The 17175-nt window shown below is 47.1% G+C and overlaps 1 protein-coding gene across 7 annotated transcripts in view; it reads left to right on the top strand.

Annotated features, from left to right (window-relative positions):
* Positions 1–17175, top strand: part of SLC4A11 (solute carrier family 4 member 11) — a gene marked incomplete at its 3' end in the record, with an annotated part of 94641 nt that overhangs the window by 27001 nt on the left and 50465 nt on the right. For 6 of the 7 annotated variants that reach the window (XR_014226410.1, XM_082281954.1, XM_082281951.1 and 3 more), the window contains exons 3-7: positions 1317–1460; positions 10404–10450; positions 15543–15774; positions 16408–16470; positions 17014–17095. Coding sequence is in view for 6 of the 7 variants with exons in the window: in XM_082281954.1 (XP_082138080.1) it covers positions 1317–1460; positions 10404–10450; positions 15543–15774; positions 16408–16470; positions 17014–17095 (568 nt within the window). The remainder of the gene's footprint in view (positions 1–1316; positions 1461–10403; positions 10451–15542; positions 15775–16407; positions 16471–17013; positions 17096–17175) is intronic. The other variant, XM_082281953.1, reaches the window with a different exon arrangement.

The raw sequence follows: 17175 nt of genomic DNA, 5'->3' as shown, positions 1-17175 counted from the left end.
CTTCAGTTTTGAAAGGGCTCATTCACATTTATTCCTGTCAAGCTGTAAGGTGAAGGAGGCAAAGATCAGGAGGGGGTTTAATCTGAGGGGCTTTATCAGGTTTCCCACACCTTTCATAAGCAATTAGAAGTCTCATCTGGAGGCTTGAAGCTCCTGCAGCCCCACTGCACCCTCTGAGCCCTCTGGGGAGATGCTGAGCTCCATCAGCTCGTGGCAGGAAATGCTGCAGCCCCTGTCCTGTGTCACTGAGTTCCTGTTTGTGGCCTCACTCCTCTGGGTTTGTGTTTTGTGGTGGAGAACTGTCGGCTCGATCTCTCAGAGGCAGCATGTGCTGCTTTCAGCTGCTGCCTCCACATTTGCTTATATGAGGCTTTAAAAAAAGGCATCAATATTTTAGTTTCCATTCGAGCCTCTGCCTTGAAGCTCCCCCTTTTCATTTCACTGTAGTGCCTAGAGCCAGCTAATGAAATACCTCCCTCCTGCTTCAAATTAGGCATAAAAGACTTGTCAGAAGATGAGAAGAAGCTGCTGAATAATCCTGGTAATGTAAAAATCGACATTCTGTAATGTCCCTAATTCTCCCAATTAAACATGATACATGAGTGTGCTACAAGAGTCCTCCAGCTGCTCCATAACGAGATGTTGCAGGGGCCAGTTTGCTGTTGGATGAGGCTGGGTTAAACTCTAATTAAAGCCTTGCAAAAGGCTAAGGAGTTGTTTGGTGTAATTAAGAAACTTATCTCACATTCTCTGTGGTGCCACCCCCAGTGACCTTCTACTCTGCGCCCTGGGGAGCTGTGGGTCTCTCTGTCCATATCAGGTGTCTCTTTGGAAACTTCTTTTTTTTAAAAATTTTTTTTTTCAATTTTTCCACCTGTAGTTTCAAGTTGCTGCATTGCAAGACAGCAGCGTGGCCTTGGGCTGGTGGAGGTGTTTGATTCAGGGTGGGCTGGGGCACAGCTCTTGCTTTTGGCGATGTTTTTATGGTTCCCGGTCAACATTTTCATCCTTATGGTGTTTTTTACCTGAGGGGCACGAGGTGTTGGGGCTGGGCCTTGCTGCCCACACCGTTGGTGTGAGGCCAGAGGGACGAGCCCCTGAGGCCACCCCAAAACATACTGGGGTCATTTCTTGAACCCTCCGGCCCTCACAGGCCCTCAGAGCGGCCCCTCCCCAGGCCCCAGCGGCGGCAGAGGCCTTGCCAGCCATGGACTTGGACTCGGAGTCGGACTCGGACTCTTCGTCCCCCCCGGTGTCCAAGGATGGGCCCAAGGACAGCCTGCGGCCCTCTCATGGCACCCCCATCTCGTTGTCAGGGTACCTCAAGTGCGACACGGACGATGCGAAGGAGGAAGGGGCGGGCGAGGAGCTCTTTGACGGCGTCAACTCCACCATTGTGTCCGGGGACAGCATCCGCTTCTTCGTCAACGTCAACCTCGAGGGCACTCCCAGCGCCACCGGTGAGTGACCCCCAAAAACGGGGGTGGGAGGGAGGTTGTTCCTGGTCGTGGGATTTCATGGGATCAGGGCAGTTTGGGTTGGAAGGGACCTTAAAACTTATCTCTTTAAGGGTAGGGACACCTTCCACTAGGCCAGGTTGCTCTAGGCCCCATCCAACCCATCCTTGAACTTTGCTTGTGGCTCAGTGTTTTCATATCTTCAGTATTGCCTGTGATAAATGGTGAGGGAGGAAGACAGCCAAGCCCTTCACCAAAACCTCCCGTCATTTTGTTTCAGTTCATATGCAACTCTGAACTTCTTTTTCTGCAGAAAATCAAACAAAATCCTGTTCGCTTAATTTCCCGTAAAATCCAGTGCTGATATTTAGTGAATCCTTTGAAAAGTGAAGCTGGAAGAGATAGGGAATCCAGATCTGAACTGACATCCCATAAAGTGCCAGGCCAAGTCTGAGAAACAGAGGGGTTTTTTTAGGAGAGGACAGAAATCAAGTCATACAGCTGAAGTGTTTTCTTCTGGGGCTGGTGGCTGTGACAATCTTGCTTAGAGGTAGCAACTTTGTTTTTCTAGAAAATGTTTTCAATTATAAGATAAATAGTTCTGAAATTAGACATAACTTAGCCTTCTTTATTCCCTGGAATTGTTCAAGGCCAGGTAGGATGAGGCTTGGAGCAACCTGGTCTGGTGGAAGGCGTCCCTGCCCATGGAAAGGGGGTGGAACTGGATGATCTTTAAGGTCCTTTCCCACCCATTTTGTGGAAGCTGGATTTTGTGGGATGTGCCTGGGAAAACGCAGCTCTTGGACACAGCAGCAGCCTGGGTTTGTCCCAGCAGCTGGCACCTTCCTGTGTGGGCACTGGCTATTTTAGAGGTTAAATGCACATGCTCTGGATTATTGTCAGTGTCACAGTGTCAGACAGTCCTTGAAGTTTGTTAAAAGTTATTTTTAGATTACGTGCAAATCCCAGTTGATCTGCAGCGGGCAGTTATTGGGAATGGTGATGCAGATTAGGCACGGCCTGGAGCCCTGTTTGACCATCTCGGAGTCTGCTTTTTGGCTATGAGCGATGACTTGAACTTAGGAATAATATCCAGCAATTTCCAAGCCTGCAATTTTACAAATGCCATCTTAATTGAAAGATTTAAGGGAGCTGTGCTCTGCTATGACAAGTGTGGACTTAATGCCGTGGGGTGCATTGTTTGGGGATGAGGAATGTGAATGCTGTGGATTCTTCTGCATCTGAAGAAGTTCACTTTCCTTGTGTGTCCTCCTGGGCTTTTTGTGTTTTCCCTTCCGTTCAAAACAGGACAAAAAAGGCTTCCTTATTTCCCTGAAGCACTGCTGTTTGTGCTGGTGCTATTAGTCTTATCCTTTTTTTTTTTTTTCAGCTGAGTTGTTTAGGATTTTTAAGGAAAAATGGGCTTCTGGTGTGCTGGGGTCCTGTTTGAAATGGAAGGATGATGATTTTTAAAATGAGCTTCAGGCAGAGCAAAAGTCCAGACTTTCAATATGGACATGTGTGAAAAGAGGTATTTTTTTCTTTTCTTTTTCCCCTCATTACGACATCAAAGTAGCCAAAATCCAGCTTTTTCACTGTTAGGCACAGAATTTGTCAGAGTCCAGGCATTGGAGTCATCTGGGCTATCAGTTCCTTTTTCAGAGGTGGTTTTACTGAAGTTTCTTCCAGGGTGGATTTTATACAAATAAATCAGTCTGTGGCTGCTGAGGCTGCAGCTGATCCTCCTGGAGGGGTGACTTTTTGGGTGGCTGAAGGTGGCTGAGATGAGCCCCTTAAGCTCTTCTAAGAAAAATAACCCTGAACTTCTGAGAAAAACCACCCAATTACCAAACTGAGGTTTAATTATGCCAGAGCTGAGGTGTGTCTGGGAGTGAATTGTTCCCTGTTCAGAAATTCCCTTCCATTGCTGCCATTCTTGGGAAGCTTTGGGAGGTTTTTTGTAATACTCAGGCTTTGATTTCCTGGAACAAAACTGTGGAGATGATCCTTTGCATGGATTGTCCAGAGCAAGACAAGCTGGGAAGGAGGGAGGAAATAAAAGTAGGGTTTCTCCAGGCAATGCCAGGTGCCCCAAACGCTTCATTTCCTACCCCAAGGGAGCTGCTGCACCAGGATCCTACAAAATCCTCTGCTGCTCTGTAAACACAGAGGAAAACCAAGTGTGGGAATGACATCTTTGCATCCTCATCTCATTTTCCTGCATTCTGGGTGAAATGTTTGAGCCAAAATGTGGTCTCTTGGCTGAATGTGCTCCCCAGACTCTCTCTTGCTGGAGACTTTTTTTTGGGTCAGCTGGTGTGAGGTTGCTGCCCACCTTAATACAGGGCTAAAAGATCCAAAATTCCCATTTGGAGAGGGGCTGAGTTGGAACCCTGGGGTCCTGGTGCTGGCAGGCAATGAAGGTGGAATTACAGATGCAGTGACAGCTCTGCATCATCCTATCGAGCTGTTGGTCTCTGTGATGTGTGTGCAGCTCTCCATGAGCATAACTGGATGCTCTCCACTATAATTCTGGTTTTAAAAGATCACCGTGTTGGACTCAGCTTTGAACCAACACAGCACGAGCCATAAAACTCCCAACAATTGACCATTGGCCTAAAATGCTGGGTTTTGTGCACAGGTGTGTGAAAAACAGGATGGCTTGAAGAAATCTGAGGTTTAAGGTATGGCCTGTCTTACTTTTAATGAATACTGGCTGCCTTTGCAGGGAATAATGAGCCCAAAGCAGTGCAGATGCCTGAGCACTAAAATGCTGCTCAGCAGTGACATTTGGGTCATTTCTCCTGGGTGTTTCAGTGCTTCCTTGCATTAACTGATGAAGTTTTTTAATTCTCTTCTGCTTTTCATGCTTGTAACTTCGATTTTGGTGGTAACATTTGTTTCCAGCAAATGTTAGGAGCTCTAACAGGAAGGTGGGTATGTGTCTGAAGCTGGAGGCTTTTGGACGTGGGATCTGCATTTTTGGGGGAAGATCAGGGTGGTTTTTAGGCTGAGGCTTTTTCTGAAGTCACAACAAATGTTGGCAAGTAAAATCACAGAATTGTTTGGGTGGGAAGTGACCTTTAAAGGTCATCAAGCCCAACCCCCCTGCAGTGAGCAGGAATGTTTTCCACTAAACCAGGGTGCTCCAAGCCCTGTCCAGCCTGGCCTTGGACACTTCCAGGGATCCAGGGGCAGCCACAGCTTCTCTGAGCAACCTGGGTCAGGGCCTCACCACTCTCATTGTAAAAAAACTTCTTTTTCAGGTCTAATCTAAATGTCCCCCTTGTCCTGGCACTCCAGGCCCTTGTCCAGGAAAGCTTTACCTGCAGCACGCCTGGAATTAAATCCCTGCAAATAAATACAGCAGCTTGGTTTAGGCTGGGCCTTAAATTTAATGGAGAGGTGATGCAAGTGAGTCTTTGGAATACGTGGGGACACATCTTTGCCATCAGTCACAGGGTTCTGATCTCCTTGGCAGCTCCCTTAAATTAGCCAGGCACATACTTTCATCATTTGGACCTTGGCTTTTTCTCAGTGTTAGGTCTTAAAACAATGATTTGGATCTTGTTCTTGTAGTTTGGAGTTTTAAAACAGCTCTTCGGATGTCGTTTTTGTAGTTTGAGGTTCTGAAATAATTCACCTTCTCCTTACCCACATTACAAGGGGGGTTTGCACAGGGTTTGCTTCAATTTAGGCACAATTTATCAAGGACTTGTGGAGCTATAGCTGCTTAACTTTTCCCACTTGCAGCTGATGCTCAGACCGGTGATTTTAGAGGTGCTTGCAGCAGTTTTGGGGAGAACAAAGCAAACTCCTGACGGCAGCAAAAAGCCAATTGGAGAGCAGGATGTGGCTCTGCCGGGGTGGGGGGGGGGGGGTGGGGGGAAGGAGCGGAACACGAATTACGCTTCAGGAGAAATTAAAGGCTGTTCCACCCTGCGGACAATTGATCATTCCTAGATACAGAGAATCAACAGTTTCCTGTATCCCGCTCCAGAGGCACACACGTGCACGCCCGCCGCCGCTGCTCCTGGCAAAACACTGGATCCAAGTCCTGGCCCAGGCCCTGCCCAGATGACTTTTTTCTTCAAGGGGACGAGGAGAAAAGCTGGATGCTGGCGCCAAGGATATTCCAGGGAGAGTAGCGTCCAGAGACAAGTGGTCTGGGCTTGAATGGGTATCACTCTGCACACAATAGTCACATTTCCTCACATTAATACCAAGGTCCTTTTTATGTCTCGAGGCACAATGCTGACCCACGCGTTCCATCTGATAACTCCTGTTTTAGCAGTTTGATGTCAGAGTGGGATGTTGGGCTCCCGAGGCTTCCTACCCTCTAATGGAAAGTGGATATACCAATTGTGTGCCGGGGGGGGGGGGGGACGGCCTCCCTCCGAATTTCCTGACGAGGGTGTTTTCAAAGCGCTGCTTAGGAAGCCGAGGGAGGTGTGGGGGGAGCGCGGGTGGTTCTGCACGGAGGCAGCGGCCTCCCTTCTCCGTGCTTCACCTTGGTCCTTTGGAGCGGCTTCCCGTGGGATTTAGAGTGCATGAAAAAAATGCACATGTTCCCCCTGCCCCAAATGGATCAACAAAACCTACTACAGGTGGGGTTTTTCATGAAATATTTGGCTTTTATAGCACGTGGGTGTGACAAGTGACACCACACTCGGCGCGCTTACCTTGTCCCTGCTCAGTCTCTGTGCTGTCCCCTCTCTTCCCCATTCCCCACCCAGGAGTATGAGGGATGGGCCTTCACATGCCCAGCTGGTTTTGCTGTTCCAGAATCCTTATTCCCACCTGCTTTTAACCTGGGAATTTGTGGGATGAACACTGACTTTAGGACGTCTCCTGAGCTCAGCCCATCACCTGTTGTGGGAATATGGGATAATAAAGGCACAGTTATTTATCTAACAGTATTTAACCAAAATTACTCAAATCTGATGGTGATTAGCCCAGGCTGAGCACAGCGAAGCAAAGAATCCCTCTGAGATCCTGCTTGTGCAATCCCTCAGTGCCAGTGGTGTGTTAGAGGTGTCACCACTGCTCCTCACAAACTCCTGTCATGCCATGCGGTGATGTGGTTGTATTTATGTATTTTTAAGGCAGATTTGAAAAGCAGAACAAATGCTCGCAGTGTGGTTCAGCACAAATGGCTGAGTCTTAGATTTGGGCAGACCCCTGATAAAAAACAAAGATAAAATAGGGGTTTTTTTTCAAATTATAAGCCCTCCAAACCTTAAATACTTCCACTCACACCAGATCCTTGATATTTTTCAGAGAAAAAGGTGGAAGTGCTAATGTAGTATTCTGCTCTGATTTATTTTACTGTGCATATATATTTACCATGAAGATGCACCAGGGAGTGTTTGTAGATCTAAAGAAATGTGCACAGCCAAAAAGCTCTTTTACTCTAATTTCCACTCCTTTTATCCCAAAATAAAATACAGTCTTAAGATGCTGCAGGCATCCAGTGGTGGCTCTGCTCCAAAGGCTTTTGGATCTTCTCAGGTGTTAAGGGCAGCACTGGACACCTGGATAAGGGAAAGGGATCTTGGGTGAAAGGAGATCTCTCAAGACAAAAGGTGAAAAGCCTTAAACTTCGGTATTTGACTTTCAGGGGTTTGTTTTCAGGCTTGCGTGGTAGATGTTGTTACCTAAGGAGGGGGTGGAGGTGAAGCAAGGAGGGGATTTTGTTTCTCTGGGTTGCTCTCAGGGATGTTATTAGGGCAGCTGGGATGAAACTGAGCAAATAAACTTCCAAGTATTAAATCTCCTCGTTTGTGTTGAAGTTGGATGGGGCCTGTTTGCAGAATGGTGGGAAATAAAAAGGAGAGGCAGGGCCCTGAGTGTGCCACGAGTTCTGATGTTGACAATTCCTCAGCGTTGTCAGAACTGAACTCCCCGGGAGTCACTCGTGGCATTCCCAGTAAGGCTCCGTGCCTGCATGCACGCATCCCAGAAATTCGGGATGCGCGTGGCGCCTTGATGTGGCTGCCAGGGGATGTTGGAGATGCGTTGCTGACTTTTTGGCTTTCCCCTGGGCAGGACCTGGCACAGAGCCCAACAGATAAGCTCAGCCACCCCTGGCAGCTCTCCCTCAGCTGTGAGGACACACAATAATGCCCCTCGCTCACTCTCTTGCCTAAAATAGGCTTTTGCTGCTCGCTCTGTCCGGCAAGGAGGGCCACAAAAATCGACATGAAAATTTCATGTGGTCCTGACCTCCTCGTGGTGTTTCATTGTGCTTAATTGTGGCATTCAGGTGTGAAATCTCAAATATTGAGATTTTCAAGTTACTGCTCTTGACAGTGCGACATTGCCGAGGAGATTGATGGGGAGTTTCTTGTAAGATGGATCCAGGGTTTTCTGTATCCATGTCATTCCCGTGAAGGGCTCCTCTGTGGAGGTGCAAGGGCCAAGGGTGTTGGATCTTTTTACCCCCTCCTTGGCTGGAGGGAGGCAGGGATGGTGCTGTGGAAGAGGAGGAAATGGATGGTAAGCTGGTGGTGGTTGGACTTGAGCTTTGGATGTGTCATGGGCAACCTCCTGCAGGGTTTGATCCCGCATTGCCCAGCAGGAAATAAATGGATATTTCATGTGAGCAAGGCAGAAGAGCACTTGAGAAGTCTCTGTGTATTTTTCCCTCCCCTTTGTCATGTTCCAGTGGATTTGCTGCTATCCCTGAGTGATGTTGTAGCACTCCAGTGAGCATTTAAGATACCAGCCCAGAACTGGGATGGCCGTATCCATCCGTCTTCCCGCCTGGATTAAATCCGAGCGGTGTTGTTGGGATGAATGATGAATGAGGCTCTGGGCTTTCCAAAGTGCCACCTCCATACCCAGAACAGCTTTTTTGAGAAGTTTGAAAGATCCTGCTCCAACAGATGTAATTAGATGTTTTTGCTTGTGTTGATAAAGCAGCACTTGGTGCTCCTCCAGCTGGGTACGTGAGAGAGCTGTCAGCAAAGATTGATACGCCTCAAAAATGATAAGAGGAACCAAGAGCTGCTGCCTGATAAAAGCACAACCTGAATTTCTGTTGCATTTCCATGTATCCATGAGGACAGGCTGCAGCTCTCTCTTCAGCATGTGCCTGCTATTGTTCGGGCTTGTGGGTTTTTTTTGTCTTTCCCGAACTATTCCTTGCAAAAGCAGATAAACCAAAACATGTTTTCTCCTCAATGAATATTTATGGACTTCCGAATCTCCCCACATACTTCTGCATGTGTAATTAGGCTGGAAGTTGGGTAAGTGAGCGTTGGAGAACTACAAATGTGAGAGCCTGGGGAAAATGCTTGATGTTTCTGGTTTATTTGGGTGCTTGCTTTTTAATAATAAATAGCACTTTTTTAGATGAAACAGCTTATGTTTTCCAAAAGGCGTGTCAAAAGCAGGAATAATTGGGGCTGTTGTAGCAGCAGACTTGTCTGGTTAAGTGATGCTTTTAGTCACATGTGCAGCATCCAAGTGAAATTTGGGAGAAGCTGGGTGATGTAACCAAAGCCTCTGAACCACCTCATTTTGTTTAGGGGAAGATGAAGTCAGTCCTTTCCCTCTTCTCCACTGCTCTGCTCCCATTTTGAGCTGGAGCCTTTGAACCTCATCGAGGGCAAGACTCAAATCTCTGTTTGATCAGCGATGATTTTGATTAAAGCAGCTTTCTGCTTGCAAAAAACAATTGCTTTTTTTCTGGAGTTTCAGCGTGAGTTGCACCCTCAGCTTAGTTTTTGGAGAGTTAGCAGGGCTTGGCTTGAAGGTGTGTGGCCAAGTCATGGGATTGCAGCAGCTCTTACAGGGTAGGAAGTAGAGATCTACAAAAGAAGCAAATCACTCATCTGAGTAGCTGTAACTCCGTGTTACATCTCTGTAGTTTTCCACAGCTTGGCCTCTGGAAAGGTTTTGGTCTTCAGTGGGTTTTTTCCATGCTGCTGCTGCGCTCATTTGAATTAAAGCTGTTCATGTGTTTCATTTTGGTAGCAGCTCAGGCTTGGGGGTATTTTGGAGAACTTAAGGAGAAGGATGCCAGGCTGGAAGTGTTCAAGGCCAGGTTGGATGGGGCTTGGAGCAGCCTGGTCAAGTGGAAGATGACCTCGATGGTCTTTAAGGTCCCTTCCAACCCAACCCAAACCATTCCATGATTCTCTGCACAAAAAGTGCCTGTGGGACAAATAATGCCACAGAGAGGCTGCCTTGGATGCAAGGAGTGGGCTTTTGGCAAGTACAGCTTGGTTTGGTTTTGTTTTGTAGCTGATACCCAAAAAGGGCTTCGTAGATACTCTTAAGAAAATGTTATTGTTGGCGCTTGGAAGTTTGAAGTGGGAATTTCCCGGGTTCCCCCATCCTGTGTATTAAATGACATTTACTAGTCCCTAAACAGCAGTTTTCTTTCCCAAGAGCTGTGTTGCTTTCTCCTCAGATTTATGGAGGCAGCATGGTGAGTTGACAGGACATTAATGTGCTCATCTTGGAGTCACTGCCTGCAATCCCTTGGAAGTGCCTGGCTGTTATTGTTGACTCTTTTAACGAGGACAAGGAGGGTTTCCAAATGAGGGTGACTCATGAAATCATAGCCTCAATCTATCAAACAATGATGCATTGGATTAAATGATTACTTAAAGGATTAGGAGTTAGATTTTTGGGGAGTGGAGCAGGGGGGAGAGAAAGAAAGAGTAAAAATACATCAGAGTTATAAAAATCCAGCCAAAAAAAGCTGCAAGACACAATCCCCAAGTGACCAGATAATGCCAATCCTGTGCTTGGTTCACGTTTCCAAAATGGGAGATGTTGTAAAAATTGAATCTCTGCTTTTCTCTAGAGATCATCCCCTGCCAAGAGAGTGATGCTTCACCTCCTCCTGAGCCTCCTGCTTGGCTCCTGCTGCCTGTCAGGTACCTCTGATAGTAACACTCTTCTGATGTGGGTTTTTTTTTCCCATCTTTGCAGCTGAAAGTGAAGGTGCTGGCTGCGTGTTACTGCACACATCGAGGAAGGTAAGTAGAGGTGCTGTGTGACCAGTTTGGTTTTTTCATCACCCAGAAGTACAGAAAAGGATCACACTGAGGGGCTGTTTGTCACTGGCTTAAGCAAAAGGCATTTAAAATGCTTCTTCTCTTGAATTCCTCTCCCTTTCTTTAAACCTAAAAAGCCACATGCTGCTCATTCTCCGAACAATCTCTCTGTAATTCTGATTGTTCCACTGCTTTTTGTCCCAGACAATTCCTTGACATGTTAATTCATCGTTCTCTCTTCTGCAGCTGCCTCCACAGGGATCCAAGTGTGCGCTGTGGAGCTGGGAGCAGAGACACCCAGTAGACATGGCTGGGATTTGGTTCCTTGTTTATTCCAGCTAATCAGTCGTCCTTCACAAGGTTCAGCAGGAGTGAAATGCCTGGAAACAAGCAGGCTAGGAGGAGGATTAGGAGCCCACTCTTAGTTTACACTTGCTCCTGAGACTGTAACTCACTAATGATAAGGTGAAAGTGCAAAAAAACTTTGTGTAGGCTGTGTTATTCCAAGCCTTTGGCTGTGGAAATGCACAGAAAATACTCAGGGAGGAATAGAGTTGGTATTTTGATAAGTTCCCTGTGAGGGTGGGGAGGCCCTGGCACAGGGTGCCCAGAGAAGCTGTGGCTGCCCCTGGATCCCTGGAAGTGTCCAAGGCCAGGCTGGACGGGGCTTGGAGCAACCTGGGATAGTGGAAGGTGTCCCTGCCCATGGCAGGGGCGTGGAACTGGGTGATCTTTAAGGTCCCTTCCAACCCAACCCATTCTTTAATTCTCTGATTCTATATTTAATACCATGTGAAGTTTTCTCTTTAGGGTTGTGAGGCTCAGGGTGCTTTAAGTTGTCTTGACTTCTTGCCTGATGGTTGGAGGGAGGGGTTGTTGTCATGGGAGCTTGGAGCATCACTGATCCTGGTAAATCACAGAATCATTTAGATTGGAAAAACCCTCTAAGATCACCAAATCCACCCATTCCCCCAGCACTGCCCAGGCCACCACTGACCCACGTCCCCAAGTGCCACATCCACACGGCTTTTAAATCCCTCCAGGGATGGGGGCTCCACCACTGCCCTGGGCAGCTGGGCCAGTGCCTGAGGTCTTGTATTTCAGCCTTCATTGCAGGTTGTAACTTGAGGTTTTAGTCTGTGTAGCCTTGTAAGCTTTGGGGGCTTTTTAGGGAATCCCAGAGAGCTTTTTAATTCTGCTTTGCTTTAGGCCTCTAAGACAGCCCAAATCCTGAAAAGATATTCCAGAAGGCTGAATTAGTAGTGGGAGAAAAATGTGTGATAGCTTTAGAAACCTTTTCCCCAAGTTAACAAAAAAACCCCAAAGCAAATAAATACCAAAGAAAGCACTGCCCAAAACAAAGCCACCAGCACCAAAGAATAAATATTAAAACATTGTTTGGTATAGAATCATGGAAGTTAAAAGAAGCTATTCCTTGCTCAGGAATGAAAATGTCTTCCTCCCTAATTTGTCTTGTCTAATCCCAGTGCCAAGGTTCTCAGTCATACACACTTGACTGAAAGTAACCCGAGAACTTAATCGCTTAAAAGTGCAAATTCTAAGCCCAAATGCAGGATCTGCCTCTGATAAGAAATAGTTGGAAACTGCTAACTCATAAGTGTCTCTTCTATTTTGTTTTTCCTTTTCAGAGCTGTAGGATTCCTGCTTTTTCTGGCCTACAGTTCATGCTTGAGCATTTTAGTGTGCTGTGGAGCCACAAATACCAGAGCGCTTTAGCAGGGCTTGAGAAAAAGATTCTTTTGCCAGTTTTTCCCTTCAGGGAGGATCAGTGGAAATTTTGTGCTTCAAATGCAAAGGAAACTGGGACCTGACTCATGGAGATGATGGCTCCAAGTGTCTGGGAAGGGGGAATCACCAGCAGAGAAGTGAGAAGCTTTGTCTGGAGAAGTTTCCCTGTAGGTTGTCTCTGTCTCTGGTGGTAGCCTGTGGTTCTGGAAGGGCAGTGTCTCAGGGAAGTTGCTATCTAGCAGGGCACTCAGTGGGCAGAAATAAGGGCTTCTTCACACAGATTGAACTATTTAATCACCATCACAGAGTGGTTCTGAGGGAATTGGCCCAAGGCACAGCTCTGCTCAGGAGAATGGGATTTTTTGGACACCATAAAAAAATTGCCAGTGGCTCTAAGTGAAGGTGTCTCCCGAGCAGCCAGCCAGGAGAGATCTTGCATTTTGAGCCTTGTTGATGAGTTAAAATGTGTGATTTTGGCCTGCCTGGAGTCAGGAGAGGCTGTTTCAGTATTTCCCCCTTTTTTGGCACAACAGCCTCTGTTCCTGTCACGGTGCAACGTGGAGCTTTGCAATCAAGGATACCCAGAGCTGTTCAAATGACTGTTGGGCAGCTGGCTTGGGTTTCTTCCTGAGCAGTTTCCAGCATCGAGTTTCCAGCATCAAATTTCCTGGTGTGACTTGACTATCCAGCTAAAAATATTAGTGAGGGAGCATTCATTAATCTCCCCTGAACCCAGCGGGGGTCCTGGCTGCAACAGTTGTGCCTGAGCTGTTGCTGTGCCAGTGCTTCCAGTAATTTGATTTTAGTGTGTCTCAGGGAGTGATGGATTTTTCTCCTTTCATGGTGGCTGGTTGCCTTGTGATGTTTAATGTGCATAAAGCCTCTTTAAGCTCAGAGAGTAGATTCAGGTTGGGTGTTACAAAGAGATGCTTCCCTGTGAGGCTGGGGAGGCCCTGGCACAGGGTGCCCAGAGAAGCTGTGGCTGCCCCTGGATCCCTGGAAGTGTCCAAGGCCAGGCTGGACAGGGCTTGGAGCACCTGGGATAGTGGAAGGTGTCCCTGCCCATGAAAGGGATGGAACTGGATGAGCTTTGAGGTTCCTTCCAACCCAGCCCATTCCATGACTCTATAATATCTTCCCTAATGTCAGGGGAGTGATAAATGGGTGATAAACATGGATCTTTCCCCTATTTCCTCTAAAGGACCAGCAGCAGGGAAATCAAACAGCACTGAGGCATGGAAAGTTATTTTCCCAAGGCATTGCTTGAAGCTTGTGGCTCAGCTGGAGCTGAATCCTTCTGCCTTGCAATGAGCTGCTGCTGGTGCTGTCATGCACAACCCACTGCAGGATCAGTGTTGATTGAGATGGATTGGGGCCTTCCAGTACCTGAAGGGAGCTCCAAGAAGGATGGGGAGAGATTATTTACAATAGTCTGGAGTGACAGGACAAGGGAAAATGGCTTCAGACTGAAAGAGAGTAGGTTTAGGTTGGATATTAGGAAAAAAATCTTTATTGTGAAGATGGTGAGGCAGGCCTCGGCCCAGAGAAGCTGTGGCTGCCCCTGCATCCCCGGAAGTATCCAAGGCTAGGCTGAACAGGACTTGGAGCCAGCTGGGATAGTAGAAGGTGTCCCTGTCCATGGCAGGGAGTTGGAATTGGATGATCTTTAAGGTCCCTTCAACCCAAACCGTTCCATCATTCTGTGATCTGGGCTAATAAGCCACACGAACGCTTTTGATTAATTTTTTGCTGTCCCTCAACTTTCTCCTTCTGTTGTTCTGCTTCTGATTGCTTCTCTCAGGCGGGGGAGAAGTGGGTGACACAAAGCCACCTCTGCTATTTTGAAAACTCCTGTTACAGGTGTGTGATAATCTGCCCTCAATGTGAGGCAGACTCACTGCTTGCACTTCTGAGGTGGAGCTGTAGCTCTGTCACCGTCTCCTCTCCTACGAGCAGATGGTTCCAAAGCCTTCCGGGTGGGAGCTGAAATGCTTCAGAGAATCCTCCCTCTCAAGGATGCTGTGGAAAAAGTGATTGATGCAAAGTAAAACAGTGCTAATTGCAATGGATGTGTACTGACAACTTGATAGTTGCTGTGATAATTACAGTAATTAGGGAGATGTTAGCATTTTTTCGCCTGTGTCTATAAATGGAAAAGGTAAGAGAGAGTGTGCATGGAAGGAGGGCACCCATGAGTCAGGCTCTGGGATGGCCCTGTACCCTGGGGGGAACGTGGCATGGTCCTGGCTGTGGAGACAGCTGGGGATCAGATTTGTGAAAGCAATTCAGAGCTTGGTTCTTACTGAGCTTGAGGGGAATTGAGGGTTTAAATATCTCCTGACAATCTGGTTCTCAGCACCATGAATTCCAGCCTGGCAGCCTTCCCACCGGAAGGAAGATCCACATAACAGCACAGTTCCATTTCCTCTACTCAGTCTTAGGCTGTTGAAGGAGAGGGGCAGGACTGCCAGCCCTCCTTGTCCAGTGCTCTGTATGTGGATTTCCAAGGACTGTGCAATGGGAACGAGGCACTTGTAGTTTGATCACTCGATTAATCACCTTCACAGATGACAGGTACAGAAAGAAGTTGAGGTTCTGGAATACACCGGGGCCAGTAAGTGTGGGACAGCAGAAGGAACCAGCAGAGAGCTGGGATAGTTTCAGCCTCTGCTGTCTTTTTTTCATTATTGCTTGAAAGCTAAATCCACAAAGGAAGAAAACTTCCATGGAAGTGGAAAGAAGTAAAATTCAGCAAGTGTCAGAAAAGGTGATGGGCTGGATGGCATTCCCCACCTTCCACTTTAGGATCCCTAACTGGGAGCACTGGGGACAGCTGGTTTCCAGTTTGAGGACAGCTGAGTTGACTTGGCACTGAGATTCTTACTGGTAATTTTTCATGCTGCTGAGCTCAGGGTCCCTTTCTCCCAAATAACTTTCCCACATTTTTTTAAACTTCTTGAATTACTTGAACCTAAAGAGGATTTTAAATGCTACCTTAAACATTTTTGCTTTTAGGCCAACTTATTCTACTTTATTCTAGGCTAAAAAAAAAAAAATCCTTTTTTTTTTTTTTTTTTTTTTTAAATTCTGCTTTCTTTTTAAGTGTATAAAAGGTACCTGGGCATTCACCTATGGGCACACTACTAGGATAAGCCTTGAAAATGCAAACCTTCAATGCATTAATGCATTAAATTCCTTTTCTCCTGTGATCTGGATGGCCAATAGAATCTTTGGTTAGGTGGTAACCTCAGCAAAACTGCTTGTGAATTCTACTTTGCTGTTACTGTGTACAGCTGTCTCATGCTCTGACCTTTTCTCAACACAGTACCTGAAATTAAAGAACTTTGAGGAGGAGGTCAGAGCCCAGCGAGACTTGGATGGGTTCTTGGCCAGAGCCAGCATCATCCTGGATGAAACAGCCACGTCCTTGGACGATGTTCTTCGGGAGATGCTGAAACACTTCGCAGAGGATCCTGAGAACATGGAGCCGAGCTGCAACTTTGAAAAAATCATGAACACTTTATTCACAGATTCAGGGACGCCACGGGAAGGGAACGGTAATCAGCTCTTGGTTTGCTTTGGCTGGTGGGCTGCTGTTCATTTGCCATCCCTGCCATGGTGGGGTGCTGGACACGCACTGTATGGTCCCCAGGCTTGCACGTTGCATGTGACACCTTGGGTTGATTTTTTCCATGTCATTCAGACTGAAGGATCTCATTTCTCCAGGGTTTTTGTGTTTTGGTGGAGTCTTGCCCCTGTTTCGTTAAGGTCACCCATTGTGGTGCTCTCTGGGGTGAGGAGTCCACAGCACTGGGGTGTCTTGTCTGCGTGGACCCTTTTGGTTTGCTTGTCCTCCGACAACACTGTTCAGCCAAGAGACTCTTGCTGGTGTCTTGTCAGCAATGGCTCCTTTGCCTTGTGATTCTCCACCTGAATTCACACAGGCTGGGGAATTTTGCCTGCTTTGAATGAGTAACTGGGGAGGGTTGAGCCTTTGTGTCACTCCCAGCCCACTGGAGGAGATGGGAGTCACTTGGTTTTCCTCCAGAAGCTCAACCAGGGCAGCCCTAGCCAAGGTTGTTGGCTCTGATGTCACCTTAAGCTATCAACAAATGTCGTAGTGTAGTCTAAAAACGCCGCCTTTTAGCCCAAGATGCAAAGAAGCTTAACTGAGCATTGTTTCTCTGTAGGCACCCCTGATGTTTCAGAGTCAACAGGAATGAATAGACAAACATGTCCATCGCACCTCAAATGTAACTGTCACAGCCTGAGTGAATTTGTTTAACAGATATGTCAAGTCCTGAGCATGTAGTAAGCATGTTCATGCTTTGGTTACTTCTTGCTACCTGTCTTAGAGCTTCGCATTTATAACCCCTTTAATTTAGGCTTTCTGCCAATAAGGAACGAAAAGTAAGTAGTGCCATAAAATAGTGTGAGAGCAGTAGCTGGGAAGAGGGGGAGAGAGGGCAGGGGATTGGGAAGGTGACACCCCTCCCAGTCCTGTCTGTGTGTGTGTGGTGGATAATGCTAATCTAATAACCCAGTACTGCAGTAGGATGATGTTGGGAGGAGAAAGCAGCTGCCGTTCTAAGCTGTGAATAGTTTAAGGACACAAGTCAAAAGCAGCAGGACAAATGTTTCCATCTCTCTCTGTCAGCCCCCACCCCTGCATCAGTCCACTGGGCAGATGGGAATGCTTGGGATTAGTAGTCAGCTTCCATTTAGAAGGAAATGCTATTTACAGCTGCAGAATAAACGAGGACAGCCTGTGATGTTTCCCTCTCTTCTTTTCCCAGTTCACCTCTTATCAGACACAATTCAAGGGGTCACAGCCACAGTCACGGGGGTGCAGTATCAGCAGTCCTGGCTCTGTATCATGTAAGTACCTGGGCTGGATGAGCAAAATCCACTGCCTTCCAAAGCTTTTCCTGCTGCTGGGAAGAACAGAGGTTCAGAAT

Source organism: Coloeus monedula (assembly GCF_965178545.1).
Source record: "Coloeus monedula genome assembly, chromosome: 5".
In the NCBI taxonomy this organism is placed as follows: domain Eukaryota; kingdom Metazoa; phylum Chordata; class Aves; order Passeriformes; family Corvidae; genus Coloeus; species Coloeus monedula.
The sequence above is the reverse complement of the archived record's forward strand: the minus strand, read 5'-3'. Positions and strand labels throughout refer to the sequence as shown.